General features: G+C 40.5%; 1 protein-coding gene across 1 annotated transcript in view; it reads right to left on the reverse strand.

The window, feature by feature from the left end:
• Window positions 1-25487, reverse strand: part of PSMD6 (proteasome 26S subunit, non-ATPase 6) — a 179988-nt gene that overhangs the window by 17170 nt on the left and 137331 nt on the right. The window contains 3 exon segments of the mRNA XM_053720999.1: window positions 12013-12181; window positions 13888-13996; window positions 22866-23085. Of these exon segments, the coding sequence (XP_053576974.1) occupies window positions 12013-12181; window positions 13888-13996; window positions 22866-23085 (498 nt within the window).

The following is a 25487-nucleotide window of genomic DNA, read 5'->3' on the forward strand; positions in this document are numbered from 1 at the left end:
TTGCCCTAGGTGGTTTTGCATTGTCTTTTTATTATGCATTAGTTGTTTATGTTATTCTACTGTTTTTAACGGTTCATAGTGAAAGGGGAGCTTTTGTCTAAAAATAAGAAAAAACTGAATTTATGCTTACCTGATAAATTACTTTCTCTTGCGGTGTATCCAGTCCACGGATTCATCCATACTTGTGGGATATTCTCATTCCCTACAGGAAGTGGCAAAGAGAGCACACAGCAAAGCTGTCCATATAGCTCCCCTTCTGGCTCCGCCCCCCAGTCATTCGACTGACGGTTAGGAGAAAAAGGAGAAACCATAGGGTGCAGTGGTGACTGTAGTTTAAACAAGAAATTTTAACCTGACTTAATTGCCAGGGCGGGCCGTGGACTGGATACACCGCAAGAGAAAGTAATTTATCAGGTAAGCATAAATTCTGTTTTCTCTTGCAAGGTGTATCCAGTCCACGGATTCATCCTTACTTGTGGGATACCAATACCAAAGCTTTAGGACACGGATGAAGGGAGGGAACAAGACAGGTAACCTAAACGGAAGGCACCACTACTTGCAAAACCTTTCTCCCAAAAATAGCCTCCGAAGAAGCAAAAGTATTGAATTTGTAAAATTTGGCAAAAGTATGAAGTGAAGACCAAGTCGCTGCCTTACAAATCTGTTCAACAGAAGCCTCATTCTTGAAGGCCCAAGTGGAAGCCACAGCTCTGGTGGAATGAGCTGTAATTCGTTCAGGAGGCTGCTGCCCAGCAGTCTCATAAGCCAATCGGATGATGCTTTTCAACCAGAAGGAAAGAGAGGTAGCCGTCGCTTTTTGACCTCTCCTCTTACCAGAATAGACAACAAACAAAGATGATGTTTGTCTGAAATCCTTAGTTGCTTGTAAATAGAATTTCAAAGCACGAACCACATCAAGATTGTGTAAAAGCCGTTCCTTCTTAGAAGCTGGATTAGGACACAGAGAAGGAACAATGATTTCCTGGTTAATGTTCTTATTAGTAACAACTTTAGGAAGAAAAACAGGTTTGGTACGCAAAACTACCTTATCTGCATGGAACACCAGATAGGGTGAATTACACTGCAAAGCAGACAATTCTGAAACTCTTCGAGCAGAAGATATAGCTACCAAAAACAAAACTTTCCAAGATAATAACTTAATATCTATGGAATGTAAAGGTTCAAACGGAACCACTTGAAGAACTGAAAGAACTAAATTTAGACTCCATGGAGAAGCCACAGGTTTATAGACAGGCTTGATTCTGACTAACGCCTGTGCAAACGCTTGAACATCTGGTACTTCTGCCAGACGCTTGTGTAAAAGGATAGACAGAGCAGATATCTGTCCCTTTAAGGAACTAGCTGACAAACCTTTCTCCAATCCTTCTTGAAGAAAAGACAATATCCTTGGAATCCTAATCTTACTCCACGAGTAACCCTTGGATTCACACCAACAAAGATATTTCCGCCATATCTTATGGTAAATATTCCTGGTGACAGGTTTTCTAGCTTGTATCAGAGTATCTATGACTGATTCAGAGAACCCACGCTTGGATAGAATTAAGCGTTCAATCTCCAAGCAGTCAGCTGCAGAGAAACTAGATTTGGATGCTTGAGCAGACCCTGTATTAGAAGATCCTGCCTCATTGGCAGTGTCCATGGTGGGACAGATGACATGTCCACTAGGTCTGCATACCAAGTCCTGCGTGGCCACGCAGGCGCTATCAGAATTACCGAGGCCTTCTCCTGTTTGATTATGGCTACCAGCCGAGGGAGAAGGGGAAACGGTGGAAAGACATAGGCCAGATTGAAGGACCAAGGCGCTACTAGAGCATCTATCAATGCCGCCTTGGGGTCCCTGGACCTGGAACCGTAAAGAGGAAGTTTGGTGTTCTGACGGGACGCCATCAGATCCAACTCTGAAATGCCCCATAGCTGAGTCAGCTGAGCAAATACCTCCGGGTGGAGTTCCCACTCCCCCGGGTGAAAAGTCTGACGACTTAGGAAATCCGCTTCCCAGTTGTCTACTCCTGGGATGTGAATTGCAGATAGATGGCAAGAGTGATCCTCCGCCCACCTGATTATCTTGGTTACTTCCTTCATCGCTAAGGAACTCTTTGTTTCTCCCTGATGATTTATGTATGCTACAGTCGTGATGTTGTCCGACTGAAATCTGATGAACTTGGCCGCCGCTAGCTGAGGCCATGCCTGGAGCGTGTTGAATATCGCTCTCAGTTCCAAAATGTTTATCGGGAGAAGAGACTCTTCCCGAGACCATAGGCCCTGAGCTTTCAGGGAGCCCCAGACGCCTAACAGACTGGCGTCGGTCGTTACAATGATCCACTCCGGTCTGCGGAAGCACATTCCCTGCGACAGGTGAACCTGAGACAACCACCAGAGAAGATAATCTCTGGTTTTCTGGTCCAGTTGGATTTGAGGAGACAAATCTGCATAATCTCCATTCCACTGTTTGAGCATGCACAATTGCAGTGGCCTGAGATGAATTAGAGCAAAAGGGACTACGTCCATTGCTGCTACCATTAATCCGATTACCTCCATGCACTGAGCTACAGATGGCCGAGGAATGGAATGAAGAGCTCGGCAAGTACTTAGAAGCTTTAAACTTCTGACCTCCGTCATAAATATTTTCATTTCTACCGAGTCTATTAATGTTCCCAGGAAGGGAACCCTTGTGAGCGGGGACAGAGAACTTTTTTCGGTGCTCACCTTCCACCCGTGAGACCTTAGAAAGGCCAGAACAATATCCGTATGAGCCTTGGCTCTGGGAAAAGACAACGCCTGTATTAAGATGTTGTCCAGATAGGGTGCTACTGCAATGCCCCGCGGTCTTAGTACCGCTAGAAGGGACCCTAGCACCTTTGTGAAAATTCTGGGAGCGGTGGCCAACCCGAAGGGAAGGGCCACGAACTGGTAATGCTTGTCCAGAAAAGCGAACCTTAGGAACTGATGGTGATCTTTGTGGATAGGAATATGAAGGTACGCATCCTTTAGATCCACGGTAGTCATATATTGACCTTCCTGGATCATCGGTAAGATTGTCCGAATGGTCTCCATCTTGAAAGATGGAACACTGAGGAATTTGTTTAGAATTTTTAGATCCAGGATTGGTCTGAAAGTTCCTTCCTTTTTGGGAACCACAAACAGGTTTGAGTAAAAACCCAGTCCTTGTTCTGTAATTGGAACTGGATATATCACTCCCATCTTGAGTAGATCTTCTACACAGCGTAAGAACGCCTATTTCTTTGTCTGGTCTGTAGACAGACGAGAAATGTGGAACCTTCCCCTTGGAGGAGAGTCCTTGAATTCTAGAAGATATCCCTAAGCAACTATCTCTAATGCCCAGGGATCGGGAACATCTCTTGCTCAAGCCTGAGCAAAGAGAGAGAGAGAGAGAGAGTCTGCCCCCTACCAGATCCGGTCCCGGATCGGGGGCTACCCCTTCATGCTGTCTTAGTAGCAGCTGCAGGCTTCTTGGCCTGTTTACCCTTGTTCCAGCCCTGCAAAGGCTCCCAGGTTGCCTTGGGCTGTGAAGTGTTACCCTCTTGCTTTGCGGTAGCAGAGGCTGAAGCAGGACCGCAAATTAGCCTTGTTTTTAGCCTTAAAAGGCCTATCTTGCGGGAGGGCATGGCCCTTTCCCCCAGTGATATCCGAAATAATCTCTTTCAACTCAGGCCCGAAAAGGGTCTTTCCCTTGAAAGGAATATTCAGTAATTTTGTTTTAGACGACACGTCGGCCGACCATGATTTAAGCCAAAGCGATCTGCGCGCCATGATGGCAAAACCAGAATTTTTCGCCGCTAACTTAGCTAATTGCAAAGCGGCATCCGTGATAAAAGAATTGGCCAGCTTTAGAGCCTTAATTCTATCCATAATTTCGTCATATGAGGTCTCCGTCTGGAGCGACTCCTCCAGCGCCTCAAACCAGAAAGCCGCTGCAGTAGTTACAGGAATAATGCAGGCAATAGGTTGGAGAAGGAAACCTTGTTGAACAAATATTTTCTTTAGTAAACCTAATTTTTTATCCATAGGATCTTTGAAAGCACAACTGTCTTCAATTGGTATGGTTGTGCGCTTGGCTAGTGTTAAAAACTGCCCCCTCTACCTTAGGGACCGTCTGCCACGCGTCCCGCCTGGGATCAGTTATGGGGAACATTTTCTTAAAGAAAGGTGGGGGAACAAAAGGTACACCTGGTCTTTCCCACTCCCTAGCAACAATATCCGCCACCCTCTTAGGGATCGGAAACGCATCAGTGTATACAGGGACTTCTAGATATTTGTCCATTTTACACAATTTCTCTGGGACCACCATAGGGTCACAATCATCCAGAGTTGATAAGACCTCCCTAAGTAGTACGCGGAGGTGTTCCAATTTAATTTTAAATGCTAGTGAATCTGATTCTGCCCGCTGAGAAACTTTTCCTGAGTCAGAAATTTCTCCCTCAGACATAACATCCCTCGCCCCTACTTCAGAGTGTTGTGAGGGTACATCAGATAAGCCTCCCAAAGCTTCCGACTGCTCCTCATCTGTTCTCAAAACAGAGCTATCGCGATTTTTAGGGAAAACTGGCAGTTTGGATAGAAAGGCCGCAAGGGAATTATCCATGACTGCTGCCAGTTGTTGCAATGTAATAGGTGCTAATGCACTAGAGGTACTAGGTATCGCTTGAGCGGGCGTAACTGGTGATGACACATGGGGAGAGGAAGGCGGACTATCCTCATTACCTTCAGTCAAAGAATCATCTAGGACTATATTTTTAAGTGACACATATGATCTTTAAAGTGTATAGACACATTAGTGCACTTGGGACACATTTTGAGTGGGGGTTCCACCATGGCTTCTGAACACATAGAGCAAGGCTTTTCCTTAGTGTCAGACATGTTTAACAGATTGGTATTATACACAAGCAGGCTTGGAAAAAACACTTTATGTAATAAAAAATACAATTTGCAATAAATTGTACTGTGCCTTTAAGATAATAAAAGCGAACACAATTTTACAAAACGGTGAAAAATGAACCAAATCTCTTGAAATTTTTACAGTATGTGTCTAATGCTTCGATATGATTGCACAGCAAGTTTCAGCCTGATTAACCCTTTAATGCCCAAACCGGAGCCGCCTAAAGCAAACAACCGGTTAATAAACTACAGCACCTTGCCACAGCAGCCTGCTGTGGCCCTACCTTCCCTTAAGGATTGAATTTGAGAAAAGCAAGCCTCCTGAAGTCCTCAAGCAGTCTCTGGACCCATGTGAAGCAGCATGCAGGGAAATCTTGTCAGAATAAACTGCGCAACTGAGGCACAAAATTAGGCCCCTCCCACTACGGAGCTGTGGGGCCTTCAGAACCCAATTTAGGTGACTAAAAATAATGCCATGTGGAATAAAACCCCAATAAACACATCAAAAGGGCTTAAAAGTGTCAATAAAGAGTATTTTTCTAAACAAAATAATCGATTGCCCTGCTAAAGTGATAACCAGTCTATTGAGCCCACTTAAATAAGCCTCTAGTTCTATACTAAGTTTCAGAACATGGCTTACCCTTCCCACATGGGGAATCTTGTCAGTCTTCTAGCATTATCTTGTCTTGACTAGAAAAAAAGATGACTGAAACATACCTCAAAGCAGTTAAGCCTGCAAACTGTTTCCCCCAACTGAAGTTTTCTGGTACTCCTCAGTCCTGTGTGGGAACAGCAATGGATTTTAGTTACAACATGCTAAAATCATTTTCCTCTCAGCAGAATTCTTCATCATATTTCTGCCAGAGAGTAAATAGCACAAACCGGTACTATTTAAAAATAACAAACTTTTGATTGAAGATATAAAAAACTACAAATCTAACACCACATTCACTTTACCCTCCCGTGGAGATGCTACTTGTTAGAGCGGCAAAGAGAATGACTGGGGGGCGGAGCCAGAGGGGGAGCTATATGGACAGCTTTGCTGTGTGCTCTCTTTGCCACTTCCTGTAGGGAATGAGAATATCCCACAAGTAAGGATGAATCCGTGGACTGGATACACCTTGCAAGAGAAAACATAATTTATGCTTACCTGATAAATTCCTTTCTTCTGTTGTGTGATCAGTCCACGGGTCATCATTACTTCTGGGATATAACTCCTCCCCAACAGGAAATGCAAGAGGATTCACCCAGCAGAGCTGCATATAGCTCCTCCCCTCTACGTCAGTCCCAGTCATTCGACCAAGAATCAACGAGAAAGGAGTAACCAAGGGTGAAGTGGTGACTGGAGTATAATTTATAAGATATTTACCTGCCTTAAATCAGGGCGGGCCGTGGACTGATCACACAACAGAAGAAAGGAATTTATCAGGTAAGCATAAATTATGTTTTCTTCTGTTATGTGTGATCAGTCCACGGGTCATCATTACTTCTGGGATACCAATACCAAAGCAAAAGTACACGGATGACGGGAGGGATAGGCAGGCTCATTATATAGAAGGAACCACTGCCTGAAGAACCTTTCTCCCAAAAATAGCCTCCGAAGAAGCAAAAGTGTCAAATTTGTAAAATTTGGAAAAAGTATGAAGCGAAGACCAAGTTGCAGCCTTGCAAATCTGTTCAACAGAGGCCTCATTCTTAAAGGCCCAAGTGGAAGCCACAGCTCTAGTGGAGTGAGCTGTAATTCTTTCAGGAGGCTGCTGACCAGCAGTCTCATAGGCTAAACGTATTATGCTACGAAGCCAAAAAGAGAGAGAGGTAGCAGAAGCTTTTTGACCTCTCCTCTGTCCAGAATAAACGACAAACAGGGAAGAAGTTTGGCGAAAATCTTTAGTTGCCTGCAAGTAGAACTTGAGGGCACGAACTACATCCAGATTGTGTAGAAGACGTTCCTTCTTTGAAGAAGGATTTGGACACAAGGATGGAACAACAATCTCTTGATTGATATTCCTGTTAGTGACCACCTTAGGTAAGAACCCAGGTTTAGTACGCAGAACTACCTTGTCTGAGTGAAAAATCAGATAAGGAGAATCACAATGTAAGGCTGATAACTCAGAGACTCTTCGAGCCGAGGAAATAGCCATTAAAAACAGAACTTTCCAAGATAACAATTTTATATCAATGGAATGAAGGGGTTCAAATGGAACACCCTGTAAAACGTTAAGAACTAAGTTTAAACTCCATGGCGGAGCAACAGCTTTAAACACAGGCTTGATCCTAGCTAAAGCCTGACAAAAAGCCTGGACGTCTGGATTTTCTGACAGACGCCTGTGTAACAAGATGGACAGAGCTGAAATCTGTCCCTTTAATGAACTAGCTGATAAACCCTTTTCTAACCCTTCTTGTAGAAAAGACAATATCCTAGAGATCCTAACCTTACTCCAGGAGTAATGTTTGGATTCGCACCAGTATAGGTATTTACGCCATATTTTATGGTAAATCTTTCTGGTAACAGGCTTCCTAGCCTGTATCAGGGTATCAATAACCGACTCAGAAAAACCACGTTTTGATAAAATCAAACGTTCAATTTCCAAGCAGTCAGCTTCAGAGAAGTTAGATTTTGATGTTTGAATGGACCCTGTATCAGAAGGTCCTGTCTTAGAGGTAGAGACCAAGGCGGACAGGAAGACATGTCCACTAGATCTGCATACCAAGTCCTGCGTGGCCATGCAGGCGCTATTAGAATCACTGATGCTCTCTCCTGCTTGATTTTGGCAATCAATCGAGGAAGCAGCGGAAAGGGTGGAAACACATAAGCCATCCCGAAGTTCCAAGGTGCTGTCAAAGCATCTATCAGAACCGCTCCCGGATCCCTGGATCTGGACCCGTAGCGAGGAAGTTTGGCGTTCTGGCGAGACGCCATGAGATCTATCTCTGGTTTGCCCCAACGTCGAAGTATTTGGGCAAAGACCTCCGGATGAAGTTCCCACTCCCCCGGATGAAAAGTCTGGCGACTCAAGAAATCCGCCTCCCAGTTCTCCACTCCCGGGATGTGGATTGCTGACAGGTGGCAAGAGTGAGACTCTGCCCAGCGAATTATCTTTGATACTTCCACCATTGCTAGGGAGCTTCTTGTCCCTCCCTGATGGTTGATGTAAGCTACAGTCGTGATGTTGTCCGACTGAAACCTGATGAACCCCCGAGTTGTTAATTGGGGCCAAGCTAGAAGGGCATTGAGAACTGCTCTCAATTCCAGAATGTTTATTGGAAGGAGACTCTCCTCCTGATTCCATAGTCCCTGAGCCTTCAGAGAATTCCAGACAGCGCCCCAACCTAGTAGGCTGGCGTCTGTTGTTACAATTGTCCAGTCTGGCCTGCTGAATGGCATCCCCCTGGACAGGTGTGGCCGATGAAGCCACCATAGAAGAGAATTTCTGGTCTCTTGATTCAGATTCAGAGTAGGGGACAAATCTGAGTAATCCCCATTCCACTGACTTAGCATGCATAATTGCAGAGGTCTGAGGTGTAGGCGTGCAGAAGGTACTATGTCCATTGCCGCTACCATTAAGCCGATCACCTCCATGCATTGAGCTACTGACGGGTGTTGAATGGAATGAAGGACACGGCATGCATTTTGAAGCTTTGTTAACCTGTCCTCTGTCAGGTAAATCTTCATTTCTACAGAATCTATAAGAGTCCCCAAGAATGGAACTCTTGTGAGAGGAAAAAGAGAACTCTTCTTTTCGTTCACTTTCCATCCATGCGACCTTAGAAATGCCAGAACTAACTCTGTATGAGACTTGGCAGTTTGAAAGCTTGAAGCTTGTATTAGAATGTCGTCTAGGTATGGAGCTACCGAAATCCCTCGCGGTCTTAGTACCGCCAGAAGGGCCCCCAGAACCTTTGTGAAGATTCTTGGAGCAGTAGCCAATCCGAATGGAAGAGCTACAAACTGGTAGTGCCTGTCTAAGAAGGCAAACCTTAGATACCGGTGATGATCTTTGTGGATCGGTATGTGAAGGTAAGCATCCTTTAAATCCACTGTGGTCATGTACTGACCCTCTTGGATCATGGGTAAGATTGTCCGAATAGTTTCCATTTTGAACGATGGAACTCTTAGGAATTTGTTTAGAATCTTTAAATCTAAGATTGGCCTGAAAGTTCCCTCTTTTTTGGGAACCACAAACAGGTTTGAGTAGAACCCTTGTCCTTGTTCCGACCACGGAACCGGATGGATCACTCCCATTATTAACAGATCTTGTACGCAGCGTAGAAACGCTTCTTTCTTTATCTGGTTTGTAGACAACCTTGACAGATGAAATCTCCCTCTTGGGGGAGATAATTTGAAGTCTAGAAGGTATCCCTGAGATATGATCTCTAGTGCCCAGGGATCCTGAACATCTCTTGCCCAGGCCTGGGCGAAGAGAGAGAGTCTGCCCCCCACTAGATCCGGTCCCGGATCGGGGGCTCTCGGTTCATGCTGTCTTTGGGGCAGCAGCAGGTTTCCTGGCCTGCTTGCTCTTGTTCCAGGACTGGTTAGGCTTCCAGCCTTGCCTGTAACGAGCAGCAGCTCCTTCCTGTTTTGGTGCAGTGGAGGTTGATGCTGCTCCTGTTTTGAAGTTCCGAAAGGGACGAAAATTAGACTGTCTAGCCTTAGCTTTGGCTTTGTCTTGAGGTAGGGCGTGGCCCTTACCTCCTGTAATGTCAGCGATAATCTCTTTCAAACCGGGCCCAAATAAAGACTGCCCCTTGAAAGGTATATTAAGTAATTTGGACTTAGAAGTAACATCGGCTGACCAGGATTTTAGCCACAGCGCCCTACGTGCCTGTATGGCGAATCCTGAGTTCTTAGCCGTAAGTTTGGTTAAATGTACTACGGCCTCCGAAATGAAGGAATTAGCTAGTTTAAGGACTCTAAGCCTGTCCGTAATGTCGTCTAGCGTAGATGAACTAAGGTTCTCTTCAAGCGACTCAATCCAAAATGCTGCCGCAGCCGTAATCGGCGCGATACATGCAAGGGGTTGTAATATAAAACCTTGTTGAACAAACATTTTCTTAAGGTAACCCTCTAATTTTTTATCCATTGGATCTGAGAAAGCACAGCTATCCTCCACCGGGATAGTGGTACGCTTAGCTAAAGTAGAAACTGCTCCCTCCACCTTGGGGACCGTTTGCCATAAGTCCCGAGTGGTGGCGTCTATTGGAAACATCTTTCTAAATATTGGAGGGGGTGAGAACGGCACACCGGGTCTATCCCACTCCTTAGTAACAATTTCAGTTAGTCTCTTAGGTATAGGAAAAACGTCAGTACTCGCCGGTACCGCAAAGTATTTATCCAACCTACACAGTTTCTCTGGTATTGCAACGGTGTTACAATCGTTGAGAGCTGCTAAGACCTCCCCTAGTAATACACGGAGGTTCTCCAATTTAAATTTAAAATTTGAAATATCTGAGTCCAATCTGTTTGGATCAGAACCGTCACCCACAGAATGAAGCTCTCCGTCCTCATGCTCTGCGAGCTGTGACGCAGTATCAGACATGGCCCTAGCATTGTCAGCGCACTCTGTTCTCACCCCAGAGTGATCACGCTTGCCTCTTAGTTCTGGTAATTTAGACAAAACTTCAGTCATAACAGTAGCCATATCTTGTAATGTTATCTGTAATGGTCGCCCAGATGTACTAGGCGCCAAAATATCACGCACCTCCCGGGCGGGAGATGCAGGTACTGTCGCGTGAGGCGAGTTAGTCGGCATAACTCTCCCCTCGCTGTTTGGTGAAATTTGTTCACATTGTACAGATTGACTTTTATTTAAAGTAGCATCAATACAGTTAGTACATAAATTTCTATTGGGCTCCACCTTGGCATTGGAACAAATGACACAGATATCTTCCTCTGAGTCAGACATGTTTAACACAGTAGCAAAAAACTTACAACTTGGTTATAATCTTTTTTAGCAAAAACGTACTGTGCCTCAAAGAGGTACTAACGATTAAATGACAGTTGAAATAATGAACTGAAAAACAGTTATAGCATCAAACTTTAAAACAACAAAACTTTTAGCAAAGGTTTGTTCCCATTAGTAAAATAACAATAATTAAATTTGACATAAAAAATACAAAGCAACGTTTTTATTCACAGTCACTATAAGAATTCTCACAGCTCTGCTGAGAGAATTTACCTCCCTTCAAAGAAGTTTGAAGACCCCTGAGATCTATCAGAGATGAACCGGATCATGCAGGAAATATAAAAGTAACTGACTGGTATTTTTTGATGCGTAGCAAAGAGCGCCAAAAACGGCCCCTCCCCTCTCCCACACAGCAGTGAAGAGAAACGAAACTGTCACAATTAAAGCAAAAAAACTGCCAAGTGGAAAATAATGCCCAAATATTTATTCACACAGTACCTCAGCAATGTAAACGATTCTACATTCCAGCAAAAACGTTTAACATGATAAATAGTTATTAAAAAGGATTAGTGACCTTTAACAGAGTAGTTCCGGTGAAATACCATCCCCAGAATACTGAAGTGTATACATACATGTCATTTTAACGGTATGGCAGGATTTTCTCATCAATTCCATTCAGAAAATAAAAACTGCTACATACCTCAATGCAGATTCATCTGCCCGCTGTCCCCTGATCTGAAGCCTTTACCTCCCTCAGATGGCCGAGAACAGCAATATGATCTTAACTACTCCGGTTAAAATCATAGTAAAAAACTCTGACAGATTCTTCCTCAAACTCTGCCAGAGAAGTAATAACACGCTCCGGTGCTATTTTAAAATAACAAACTTTTGATTGAAGTCATAAAAACTAAGTATAATCACCATAGTCCTCTCACACATCCTATCTAGTCGTTGGGTGCAAGAGAATGACTGGGACTGACGTAGAGGGGAGGAGCTATATGCAGCTCTGCTGGGTGAATCCTCTTGCATTTCCTGTTGGGGAGGAGTTATATCCCAGAAGTAATGATGACCCGTGGACTGATCACACATAACAGAAGAAATAACATTTTTCCCTCTTATGCCCCTTTAAACAGAGAATTTAACAATATGCAGCATTTTAAAAATATCAGCAACAAACAGAAAATAAACTCACTGATCTATGAATTCGACACCAACACCAAACGCTTCTGCCATGTACCCAAGAGTTAGGGACCTGTAGGATTCGAGGAGCTGACTGTAGGCTTGGATCCTCATTTCTCTCACATAATAACGGTAATGAGAGGCAAACAACCAGTCTTTTTTAAGCTCCTGTTCAACAATAGCTACAAAAGAAAATAAACATTTAAAAGGTTTACTGGGCAACCCCTAGAACAGTGATGGCGAACTATGGCACTCCAGATGTTTCAGAACTACATTTCCCATGACGCTTATGTTCTGAAGTCCAGTCAAGAATCGAGGAAAATGTAGTTCACGCCCCTAGAACCATAGAGAATCTTGGAATAGCAAAAAAAATTGAAAAGTGAAGACATCACTTAAATGCAGGTAAAAAGTCTGTAGTTTATTTTAAACAAGCTAGGTACATACATTCAAATCCTAGGTCATATCAACAAAATATCTAGAGAAATATGCCCAAGAGGCGCCTAGGTTAAAAGGACCACTAAAGTGAAAATTAAACTTTCAGGATTCACTTAATACTAAACCAACTGTGGAAGTTTTAGGACATCATGTTAGATAAGCTTTCTGTAGAGACCACAGCCTCCTAGTAGGGATGGTACAGGAAGTAATGGACACTGCAAAAATAAACTTTAAAAAAAAAAAAAAAAAAAAAGGTAACATTGCTTTTCCCTTACAGGGGCAGTCAACTAAAAAAAAAGTTATTGTTTAAAAATATAGATAAACTCTTGATTATTAATTCCCCAGTGTTGCATAACCAACATTGTTATATTAATAAACTTCATTTCTGTGATTACCTTGTATCTAAGCTTCTTTTGACAGCCCCCTGATCACATGACTTTTTATTTATTATCTATTGACTTGCATTTTAGCGGTGTTGTGCACAACCCACGGGCGTGAGCACAATGTTATCTATATGGCCCACATGAACTAGCAGTCTCCTGTTGTGAAAAGCAAATTAAAAAAGCATGTGATTAAGAGGTTGTCTATAGTGGCTTAGAAACATGCAGACATTTAGAGGTTTGAATATTAATGTTGGTTGTGCAAAGCTGGGGAATGAATGGGTAGTAAAGGCATTGTCTATCTTTTTAAACAATAACAATTTTGGTGTCGACTGTCCCTTTAAAGGTATAACCAATGACTTGTTATATCAGCTGCAGAGTATATAAATGTATGAGAGATTGCATTTTCAGAATTATTTGTGTATATGAAATTGCTGGTTTTGTGCTTTGAAACCACAGCCTTTTACAATGGGTTGAGCTTGCAGGTAATATATCTCACACATCGCTTTGTGTACACACACTTGCTTCCTTATGTTATATCAGTTTGTAAACTAAAGCCCAATACTTAGAGAGAACAATGGAAAATTATAATTTCATTAGTTATCTCTTCTACACCCCACCAGGTGGTAATTTCTTCTGCTGGCTGTGTTTACATTGCCTGCTAATAGCCTGGACGTTAGCATGAAATATGTGAGGAGACCAAAGTCTAAATCTGCTATTTTAAATGCCAAAATAAGGGTAAAGGAGCTACTTGTAAATAATGGTAGGTATAATGAATCATGGGAACACATTTTTGGATAAAATGTAACTTCAAGTATATCCCAGTGAATGCTTTTTTTATTACAACAATGACGCAGATTGTTTTATATCCCTTTAAGACACTTTCTCTGTGAGCAAACCAAGGTAGGCTCAGGAACAAGCAAGTAAATTTGATCATAGAAGTATATTTAAAAAGTTGATTGAAAAAAAAAAAAAAAGTACACTGAATCATAAGAGTTTTTTTTTTTTTTGGAATTGAAATTCAAAATTAAAGAAGTTACGCTATTTACATAATTACCATAAAATAATCTTACCAAGTGACTGAAAGAAGACAGAATAACGACATTCATATAATGAGAAGAGATACTGTCTGACTGTGGGTAAACTATGTAGCACTTCCAGGATCTCTGCTCCTTTAATAACCTGTAACAAAAAAATTTTTTATTAGCAAAGCAGGGTTTTCTATAAGTCATATTAAAAAAACAAAAAACAATTCTTAAATAATGCTCACTCTGCACTAGCAAATGAAACTAATGTTGGGCAACTACTGCAGTGAAGGTTTCTAGATTTCTCTACTTTTTGTAAAAAGGTTGTATTGAGCTGTTTAGGAGTATTTAGAAGTTGCTCATATAAAATCCCCACCGTAGGTCACTTTTTAGTGATTTTATTATACATTTTTTATTTCAGGAGACCTAGCAGATTCAAACGACATCATTATTTTAAATCTACAACAAAAGGTGTAGAAATACAATTTTAATAAATAAGGTTATAGACAAGGGTATTTGTGTTTTTCCCCCCTAAAAGTTTCAGTCAAAAGAAGAAGGGGTTATCCTAATTATTAAAAAAGACTGAGTATAGTTATATAGCACATAGGGGCACTCCCATGAGCCTCTACTCAAATAAATGCACAATTCTTTACACCAGGTGATCACTATTAACACAGTGATCACCTGGTTATTAAAAAATATACAAAGGCTATTTTAAAGAGGGTATCATGTGCTTTAAGAACATAATTATGCTTACCTGATAAATTCCTTTCTTTCACAGTGGTGAGAGTTCACGAGCCATTACATTTGGTATTCAACACCTGTCCACTAGGAGGAGGCAAAAATATCAAATATACCAAGAGTTTTTAATCCCTCCCACTTCCCTTGACCTCCCAGTCTAACATACAACCAAGAAGAGAGTAATAGAAAAGCAAGAAAGAACAAAGCAGGGTAATGAGATGCAAACTAGAACTGCCTCCAATTAAAACAAGAAAAAAACATGTGCAGGGGTCTCTTAGATGCCAACAACCATGAAAGAAAGGAATTTATCAGGTAAGCATAAATGTGTTCTTTCATAGGGTGGTGAGAGCCCACGAGCCATTACATTTGGACTCAAATACCCAAGCTGTGGAGTCCACGAGAAATGTGTAGACAAAAATTAAGGCAGGCGCCTAAAGGACCTTACTGACAAATATTAGATGAGGCAAACACTTAAGAATGGTAACATTTATAAAAGTGTGCAAAGAAGACCAAGTTGCTGCCTTGCAAATCTGTTCCACTGAAGCCCAATTCCTGAATGCCCAAGAAGTAGAAACTGATTGAGTAGAATGTCAAAATTTTCTTTAGAAATTTTTTGGATTGGGACAAAACCGTCCTGGAAAAATTTCTGGGAATTCTGAAGAAATTTGAACAAAAACCTCTCATCACAGCAGGAAAGATCAATCTTCTATACCTTGATATATAGCTTTCTAGTAACAGGTTTACAAGAGCTTCAATCCCAGAATCTTAAAGCTCTGGAGGAAATAAATAAACTTGGTGAAATGACGAACTGACAGAGCATCTATGAGTTCTGCTTGCGGGTCTCTGGACCTTGAACCATATCTAGGAAGTTTGTGATTCAGGCGAGAGGCCATTGGGTTTATTTCTGGAAGACCACAACAACATACTAACTGGTCGAAAATCTAAAGATTAAGAGACCACTGCCCTGAATGAAGAGATTGACGACTCAAATAGTTCATCTCCCAGTTGTTGCCTCCTGGAAAATTAATTGCATAAATATGGGATACCACCTCCATTGCTAGAGCAGTGTGAGTACCTCCCTGGTGATTGATGACTACCTCCGTGATGTTGTCTGATTGAAAGTGAATGAAGGGTTCTTGCTTGAGAAAAGGCCAAGGCTGGAGAGCACTCAAAATCTAGAATATTGGTAATATTGCCTCCTGGGACCAAACTTACTGCGACCTCTGAAATCCCCTGACCATGCTCCAACCCAAGAGACTTAAGTCTGTTGTAATTATTTCCCAGGAGGGATAAAGAAAAGACATTCCCTGAGAGAAACTCTGGTGAGAAATCCACCAAGATATGGACTGTCTGGCTAAAATATTCAAATAAATTGTTTGAGAGAGACAAGAATAGTCGCAACTCCATTGTCTGAGCATGCAGAGCACGCAAGTGAAAACCTACTACCTCCATACACAGATCTACCAAAGGATGAGACATTGATTGAAGTTTTAGACAATCAAACTTTGCATTGATCCATTAGATATAGACGCATGGTAACAGTCTATAATCACCCATAAAAAGGAGACTTTTGTCTAAGGCATCAGGAAACTCTTCAAAACATTTACTTTTCTACCAACACTGTGAAGAAACAACAGTAGTTTATTGGAGTGAGAGATTGACAAAATTATAGATGGTGCCTGAATCAAAATATTATCCAGATAAGGAGCTACTGCTATAACCTGACAACAGAGCTCCCAGGAACATGGTAAGGATTCTGAACGCTGTAACTAATCAAAAAGGGAAGCGCTGCAAAATGGAAGTGTTTGTTCCAAAAAAGCAAAAAAAAAAAAAAAAAAAAAAAAAAAAAACTGATGGTGATCCCTTTGAATGGGGATATGATATGTTTAGTGTTCAAAAGATAGATAATCCCTTTATTACCTACCAGGCGAAAATCCTGACCAGAGGGCAGTCTATTTTTAAAATTGAGGTTTGCAGGAAATTAAAATCAACCCAGGGCAGGGAATGTGGACCACCTTCTGCATACTGACCTATTTAAAATTACAGAAAAAAATAAACAAAATTAAACCTAATCTAATACCCCCCTATAAAAATAACCACCCCCTAATCTAACAAACTAACAATAGCCCTGTGAAAGGGCCTTTTTGTAGGGCATTACCTAACAGCTTGTTTACCCCAAAAAATTACAAAGTACCCCCTAAAAGTAACCCCCCACAAACCTAAGCTACCAATTGCCCCTAAAGGGCATTTAGCTCTTTTACCACCCATTAAACCCCTAATCTAAAAAAAACAATTTTTTTAAGAAAAACCTGTACGTCTAACCCCCAGATAACTGTTCCTGAAGTCCGGCTTAGAAGTCTTTTTCCAAGCGGCGACCTCTATCTTTATCCACGACCGCGGAACTGAAGATCAGCGACCGAGGAATCAGCTCTTTTGCTGTCCATTAAAATAAATCCAACTCTTAAAAAAAAAAAAAAAAAAAAAAAAAAAAAAAAAAAAAACACCTAAATCTAACCCCGAATTAGGTACTCACCGCAATACGCTCTTTTGCTGCCCAATAAAAAAAAAAATCCCTAATCTAAAAAAAATAAATAAAAGATAGGTACTCACAGTCCCTGAATTCCGGCGGTGAAGGTCTTCTTCCAGGCGGCGACATCATCCAGCGCGGGGACATCTATCTTCATCCGGAGCGAATGCGACACGGAGGTGACCGCGGCGCAGAGTTGACCGCAGAGCAGGACCCGCGATCGCGGAGCAAGAACGGCGGCCATGCAGACACTCAGCGTGGAGGATCCTTTTCATGCGATCGCCCGTGCACACAATATAAATGGGGTACCTTGCATTCAATCTTCAGTGTGCAGCAACGACCTTATGAAGAGGAACCTCCAGGTCGGTCGTGCTCCGAGGGCACCGGTCCTGCTCCGCGGCCACCTCCGCTCCAGATGAAGACAATAGGTGTCCCCGCGCTGGATGAAGATGGAGCCATCTGGAAGAAGACCTTCACCGCCGGACAGGAACCAAGCACCTATTTTTTTTTTAGATTAGGGATTTATTTATTTTATTGGGCAGCAAAAGAGCGGATTGCCCTTTTAAGGGCAATGCTCATACAAATGCCCCTTTAGGGGCCCATGGGTAGCTTAGATTTTTTTAGATTTAGGTTTTTATATTTTGGGGGGGTGGTTGGGTCGGGGGGTTTAAAGGGACAGTGTAGTCAAAATTAAACTTTCATTATTCAGATAGGACTTTTAATTTTAATCAACTTTCCAATTTACTTTTATCTTCAAAAATTTGCTTTTTTCTCTTGGTATTCTTAGTTGAAACTAAACCTAGGCAGACTCATATGTTAATTTCTAAGCCCTTGAAGGCTGCCTCTAATCAAATGCTTTTTAAATTCCTTTTCAACACAGAGACTGAAAGTACACGTGGACCATATAGATAACACTGTGTACAGGCACAGGGAGTTATTTAAGATTTAGCACAAAATAATGCTAACTGCAAGACAACAGATAATAAACAGTCACAGTCATGTGATCAGTGGGCTGGAAGAAGGTTCTTAGATACAAGGTAATCACAGAGGTAAAAAGTATATTAATATAACTGTGTTGGTTATGCAAAACTGGGGAATGGGTAATAAAGGGATTATCTATCTTTTAAAACAATAACAATTCTATTGTAGACTGTCCCTTTAACTGTTAGGGGGTACTTTGTCATTTTTTTTTGTAGGTAAAAGAGCTGTTTAACTTAGGGCAATGCCCTACAAAAGGCCCCTTTAAGGGCTATTGGTAGTTTATTGTTCGGTTAGGGTAGTTTTTATTTTGGGGGAGAGGCTTTTTTTTTTTTTTAAAAGAGGTATTAGTTTAGGTTTAAAAAAAATTATTTTGGATAATTACGTTTAATTTTTCTCTGTAAATTTAGATTTTTTATTTTTTTATTTTTGTGGTTTTTTGTAATGTTAGATTTTTTAAATTTTTGTAACATTAGTTTTTTTAAATTTAATCTTAAATCTTTATTTTATATAATTGGAGTTAATTTATGGTTTTAGATTAAGGGGCTTAGTGATTATTGTTTTTTTTGCATTGTGGGGGTTGGCGATTTAGGGGTTAATATTGTAATTAGGTAGTTGGCGGAGGTTTTTGCAGTTTAGGGGTTAATAGTGTAATTAGGTAGTTTGTGTTGTGGGGTTGGCGGTTTAAGGATTAATATTTTAATTGTTATTTGCAGTGTTTAATTTGCGGATTAGGGGTTAATTTATTATTTTGCAATGTGGGGGTTAGCGGTTTAGAGGTACATTTTGCACATGCGTTAGGCGTCTGTTAATATTTCTTGTGGGCAGTTAGGTGTTTTTTGTTAATACTTTGTGCGGGTGGTTAAATGTTTTTTTTTTGTTAATACTTCGTGCAAGCGGTTAGGTGTTTTTTGGGTAATGTTTAGAGTTTGGCTGCACGCGCAGTCTACATTCTTTTGGCTGCGAGCGAAACGGGCGACGGATGCATTACAAACACGATTATAGTATAGATTCCCCAGTTTTGAATAACTAACTCTGTTATATTAATATACTTTTTAGCTCTGTGATTACCTTGTAACTAAGCCTCTGCAGACTGCCCCCTTATTTAAGCTCTTTTGACAGATTTACATTTTAGCCTATAAGTGCCAACTCATAAATAACTCTATGGGACATATATGGCACACATGAACTAGTGCTTTCTAAGTGTGAAAAGCTGTCAAAATGCACTGAGATAAGAGGCGGATTCAAGGGCTTAAAAATTAGCATATAAGCCTTCCTAGCTTTAGCTTTCAAACAAAGAATACCAAGAGAACAAAGCAAATTTGATGAGAAAAGTAAATTGGAAATTTGTTTAACCCCTTAATGACCACAATGTACCCTGTATGACACTGGTCGTTAAGGGATTTTTCAGGACATAATAGCACAAGTCTAGCAAGAACACACTATTAATGCCCTCCCTCCAGCAGGCTTTGTGGAATAGAGCAGTCTCAACGCTGGTGGCAAGACCGCGCTATAAAACAATCACGTGCCAAAAAAAGGCCAGCGACATACAGGGTACGTCGCTGGTCCTTAAGGGGTTAAAATTGCATGCCCTGTCTGAATCATGAAAGTTTACTTTTGACTAGACTGTCCCTTTAAGCAAGAATTGCAAACTTAAGCTGAAGGACATAGCCAGTTTGCACAGCATACATTTATTAAGAGGGATTAAAAAAAATAAATCTGCTGATCTCCCTTCTAATGGATACAGAAAAAGCTCTACCAGGAACAAACAGCTCAGTAGTTTGTTGCATGGTGATCTAGGAGCAGCCTCTTTTAGCCCAATTGTGCTTTTTACAGAGGAGAACATTCCTGAAGTATATCAGTCTGATCCCACCTAGTAAGGTCAGTCCAGCTCCCTTCGAATGGGTCTCAAGAAAAGGCACAGGAGACGGTTCTAGTCTGCTCCATTGTGACACACGCAATTTAAATGAATAAATGTAGCAAAATCTGAAATAAAAAAGTTTTACTGCACAGACATGTAAACAAAGAATAAATGTCAATTCTGTGTAAGGAGGACACTGACAGAAATAGTTAACAAATAAAAGTGACTCCTAACAACTGAAGAGACGTCCAAATATAAAGAGTAACAAGCTTAGTTAAGCGCTATAGACAAATATACAGATTCCAAAAATTATACATAATGCTTAATAGAAATCCTTTGGCCCGCTATAGGTATAATACACACCGACCTCCTAGCAAACGCTTGTAACCGGAACAGAGAAAAAACACCTCCAAAGTGTAAAATGGCTGCTGCCAACCGAAAAGGAGATAAGCTATTGCATGACTGCAGCATGGCAGGGAAAATCTTTAAAGATCGTGCTGCCAAAACGACAGTGGTAACCGTATGTAACAGACATTTAAACCAGTGTAAAAATAATCTAAAACCAATGAAATATAGTTGTCCACAGACTAAGTTGAAAATGAACTTGTCCTTCAAACCTCTTAAAGTGATAGAGAACATAAATATGTGCACAAGCATACAGCCCCTGTACACTCAACTGTGTGCTTACCTGCAAATGTCCTCTGGCTATGATATACATATGCAAATGTACTTACATACAGCCTATGAACTATGATACTTACCTGACAGACACCCATTCTACTGTGCTTAAAGGGACATGAAACCCCAAAAATGTATTTCATGATTCAGATAGAGAATACAATTTTAAACAACTTTATAATTTACTTCTATTATCTAATCTGTTTCATTCTCTTGATATCATTTGTTGAAGGAGCAGCTATGCACTACTGGTTTCTAACTGAACACATGGGTGAGCCAATCACAATCAATATATATATATATATATATATATATATATATATATATATATATATATATATATATATATATATATATATATATATATATATATATATATATACACACATACATACAGCCACCAATCAACAGCTAGGACCTAGGTTCTCTGCTGCTCCTGAGCTTGCCTAGATCAACCTTTCAGCAAAGAATAACAAGAGAAGGAAGCAAATTAAATAGAAGTAAATAGTAAAGTTGTTTAAAATTGTATTCTCTATCTGAATCATGAAAGATTTTTTTGGGGTTTCATGTCCCTTTAACCAGCTGCAGCATTTCTGCATCCAGTAGAGAGCCTGCCCAGTGCTGTATAAAACAGCAGAGGATTTTCGTTGAAAGTGCAACAAGGCCAAGCAGGAGGCGGTAAGGAACTAGTCCCAGAGACACCTGTGGCAGGCTAGTGACAAACTCCCACAAGATGATAACCTTAGCACTCTTCTATACCCCTCTCTCATATTAGCTTGCTGAGGGGACTAATGGGTTCAAAGATCGCTTTCCAAAGAAGAATCTGGAGCACATCAATTCTTCACCTTCTCCTGTAGAGGCAAAAATAAGACAGAGGTACAGGGAAGTGGGAGGGAAGAAAAACTCTTGGTATGTTGGGTATCTTTGCCTGCTCCTAGTGGACAGGTGTTGAATTCCAAACATAATGGCTTGTGGACTCTCAACACATTATAAAAGAAATAAGGCGCCTTAGGGGTCAGTCTTTTTTATGAGGTGTTGCAGGCACATAGAAATGATTTACAAATATATATTTATTTTTCCCCTCTATATATATTATTAAATGGTGTTTTTACTAAGAAGTATTAGGGGATTGTTTTTTAAATGGTGGGTATTGTGGGAAAAGCCCACCCTCCCCTATCCAGCAACTTGGCTCTTCTGGGATTTTGGGGCTTGAAGACAACCCCACACCAATCTGTGGTGCTGCTCCCCTGGTGCAAGGCTGCTCTGCCACCTGATTACTGCACTTAAGTGCTCCAAAAGCATTCCCTGGATGACATGTGATTGTTATCTCCACTTAAGCGGTTAGACGGACAATAAAATCAAAATTGAACTTTCAGGATTCAAATAGAGAATGCAATTGTAAACACATTTCCAACTGACTTCTCATCAAATTTAGTTTATTCTCTTGGTATCCTTTGTTAAAGTGGGCTCAGAAGCAGCAATGCTATACTGGAACCTAGCTGAACAAATATGGTGAGCCAATAAGAGGCATACAGGTGCAGCTAGCTCCCAGCAGTGCATTGCTGCTCATGAGCCAACCTAGATATGCTCTTAACCAAAGGATAGTAAGAGAACGAAGCACATTTGAGAATATAAATTGGAAAGTTGTTTAAAATTGCATGCTTTATCGGAATCACGATAGTTCAACTTTAGCGTTCTTTTAAAATTGTATTAGGTGTTATTACCCAATTCGGTTTAACCCTTTGAGTGCTAAGCACTTTCCCACCTGGGTGCTAAGCTGTATTACTTTTTTTTTTTTTCTCAGATCCCCAAGACTTACACTGTTGGAAATGTTAGGCGATTACCTTTCCAACGGTGGGTCTTGGGGGTCTGTAGCTGCTTAGATACCGGAGATACAGGCTTCTAAGCAGCATGCCCCCTTTTCCTATACTTAACACTGTCATTTTTAAATAAAGTTGAGCGGTGACATCATCACGTCATTGCGCGTGACGTCACCGCGCATAACATGAATCCCCGGCGATTGCCGGGGTAAGAGTGGGTGGGAGCCCCCAGATCTCCCTCAAGGTGGGAGAGTGCTAGCAACGGCTCAAAGCCATCATTAGCACCTGAGTGGGAAACACTGCAATGGCTCAGAGCCGTCGTTAGCACTGAAATGGTTAAACAAAGACCATCACTAAAAAAAAAAAAACAACAAATTTTTGACAATGGTAAAATATTACAGAGCACATCTGATAAGCTTACCTTTTCTCTTAGGTCTGGCCGATCAAGTGCAATCATACTGACATAAACTGTGTATGTAACAAAAGTCTTATAATCCATAAGCTCATAGGATGTAAACGTTGAGACTGTGTCAAGGAACAGTTCAGCTGCTTGTTTGAAGTCTCTGATAGCAACACAATACAGGCCTTGGTAAACTTTTAAACGATTTCTCCTGTCCCAGTCACCTCCTTCCTCAATAAGGCTTTAAAAAACAAAAAATGAATAAAATAAGTAAATGAATTAAAAAAAGAAAAACAGTAAAAAGTTAGGGATCATAAAATTATTTTTGGAATGAAATGCTTGTTATACAAGAAAACTGCTCTCCCTTTATTCCACAATAGAAGTGCAATCTCATAAAGATACACACATTTTGTCCTAATGGAAAGGTGCCATTTTTCACCAAACAAAGCTTTGATAAACTGATCAATGAACAGGAACATAATAGATTTTATTTTATATAATAAGAAAGCAGTCTACATCTTCAAATATGAAGTACACAAATCATTTAAATGTTTGCAACACAAACGTTTGCTATAAGTGGTCACAAAAGCACTGATAACTTATCATAAGAAAACAACCCTAAAAATATGCCTGCATACTAAGGAGACAGTAAACACCTAGAGATTGTTATACAAAATGTTATGCATAATGAAACAACTTTGCAATATACTTTCACCGTTAAAGAGAGACACTGAACCCAAATTTTATCTTACATGATTCAGATAGAGCAGGCATTTTTAAGCAACTTTCCAATTTACTCCTAACTTTTTTTTCTCTCTCTTGCTATCTTTATTTAAAAAGCAGTAATGTAATGCTTAGAAGCCAGCCCATTTTAGGTTTAGCACCCTGGATAGCGCTTGCTTATTGTTGGCTAACATTTAGCAAACCAATAAGCAAGCATAACCCAGGTTCTGAACCAAAAATGGGCCTGCTCTTAAGCTTCACATTCCTGCTGCTTTTTAAAGTGAATGTAAATTTTGATGATAAAGTGCCCGGTTTTTAAAAAACATAATTTATGTAAGAACTTACCTGATAAATGAATTTCTTTCATACTGGCAAGAGTCCATGAGCTAGTGACGTATTGGATATACAATCCTACCAGGAGGGGCAAAGTTTCCCAAACCTCAAAATGCCTATAAATACACCCCTCACCACACCCACAATTCAGTTAAACAAATAGCCAAGTAGTGGGGTGATAAAGAAAGGAGTAAAAAGCATCAACAGAGGAATCTGGAAATAATTGTGCTTTATACAAAAAATCATAAACCAGCATAAAAAGGGTGGGCCTCATGGACTCTCTGCCAATATGAAAGAAATTAATTTATCAGGTAAGTTCTTACATAAATTATGTTTTCTTTCATGTAATTGGCAAGAGTCCATGAGCTAGTGACGTATGGGATATCAAAATACCCAAGATGTGGAACTCCACGCAAGAGTCACTAGAGAGGGAGGGATACAAATAAACAACAGCCATATGCTGAAAAATTAATCCACAACCCAAAATATAAGTTATTCTCATAAAAAATAAAGAAAAGAAAAAAAACTTAAAACATCAGCAGAAGAATCAAACTGAAACAACTGCCTGAAGAACTTTACTACCAAAAACTGCTTCCGAAGAAGCAAAAATATTAAAATGGTAGAATTAAGTAAATGTATGTAAAGAAGACCAAATTGTCGCTTGCAAATTTGAACAACTGAAGCTTCATTCTTAAAAGCCCACGAAGTGGCAACTGATCTAGTAGAATGAGCTGAAATTCTCTGAAGCGGGGCTTAACCCGACTCCAATAAGCTTGAAGAATCAAAAACTTTTAATCAACAAACCAAGGAAAAAGCTCTCACCATATCCAAAGAATGAAAAGATCTTTTCCAAAGAATTCTTAGGATTAGGACACAAAGAAGGAACAACAATTTCTCTACTAATGTTGTTAGAATTCACAACCTTAGGAAAAAATAGAAATGAAGTCCGCAAAACCGCCTTATCTTGATGAAAAATCAAAAAAGGAGATTCACAAGAAAAAGCAGATAGCTCAGAAAACTCTTCTAGCAGAAGAGATGACCAAAAGGAACAATACTTTCCAAGAAAGTAGTAAAATGTCCAAAGAATGCATAGGCTCAATATGGAGGAGCCTGTAAAGCCTTCAAAACTAAATTAAGACTCCAAGGAGGAGAGATTAGTTTGTATTTAAGCCTGTCATAAAATCAAAGCCTGTACAAAACATTAAATATCAGGAAGTTTAGCAATCTTTCTGTGAAACAGAAAGAGCAGAGATTTGTCCCTTCAAGGAACTTGCAGACAAAACCTTAGCCAAACCATCCTGAAGAAACTGAAAAATTCTTGCAACTCTAAAAGAATGCCAAGAGAATTTATGAAAAGAATACCATAAAATCTAGGTCTTCCAAAGTCAATAATAAATCTTTCTAGAGATAGATTTACAAGCTTGTAACATAGTATTAATCACTGAGTTAGAGAAACCTCTGACTTAGCACTAAACGTTCAATTTTCATACCTTCAAATTTAATGATTTGAGATCCTGATGGAAAAACGGACATTGAGACAGTAGGTCCGGCCTTAACGGAAATGACCAAGGTTGGCAACTGGACATC

This window comes from Bombina bombina, chromosome 7 (assembly GCF_027579735.1).
Source record: "Bombina bombina isolate aBomBom1 chromosome 7, aBomBom1.pri, whole genome shotgun sequence".
Classification (NCBI taxonomy): domain Eukaryota; kingdom Metazoa; phylum Chordata; class Amphibia; order Anura; family Bombinatoridae; genus Bombina; species Bombina bombina.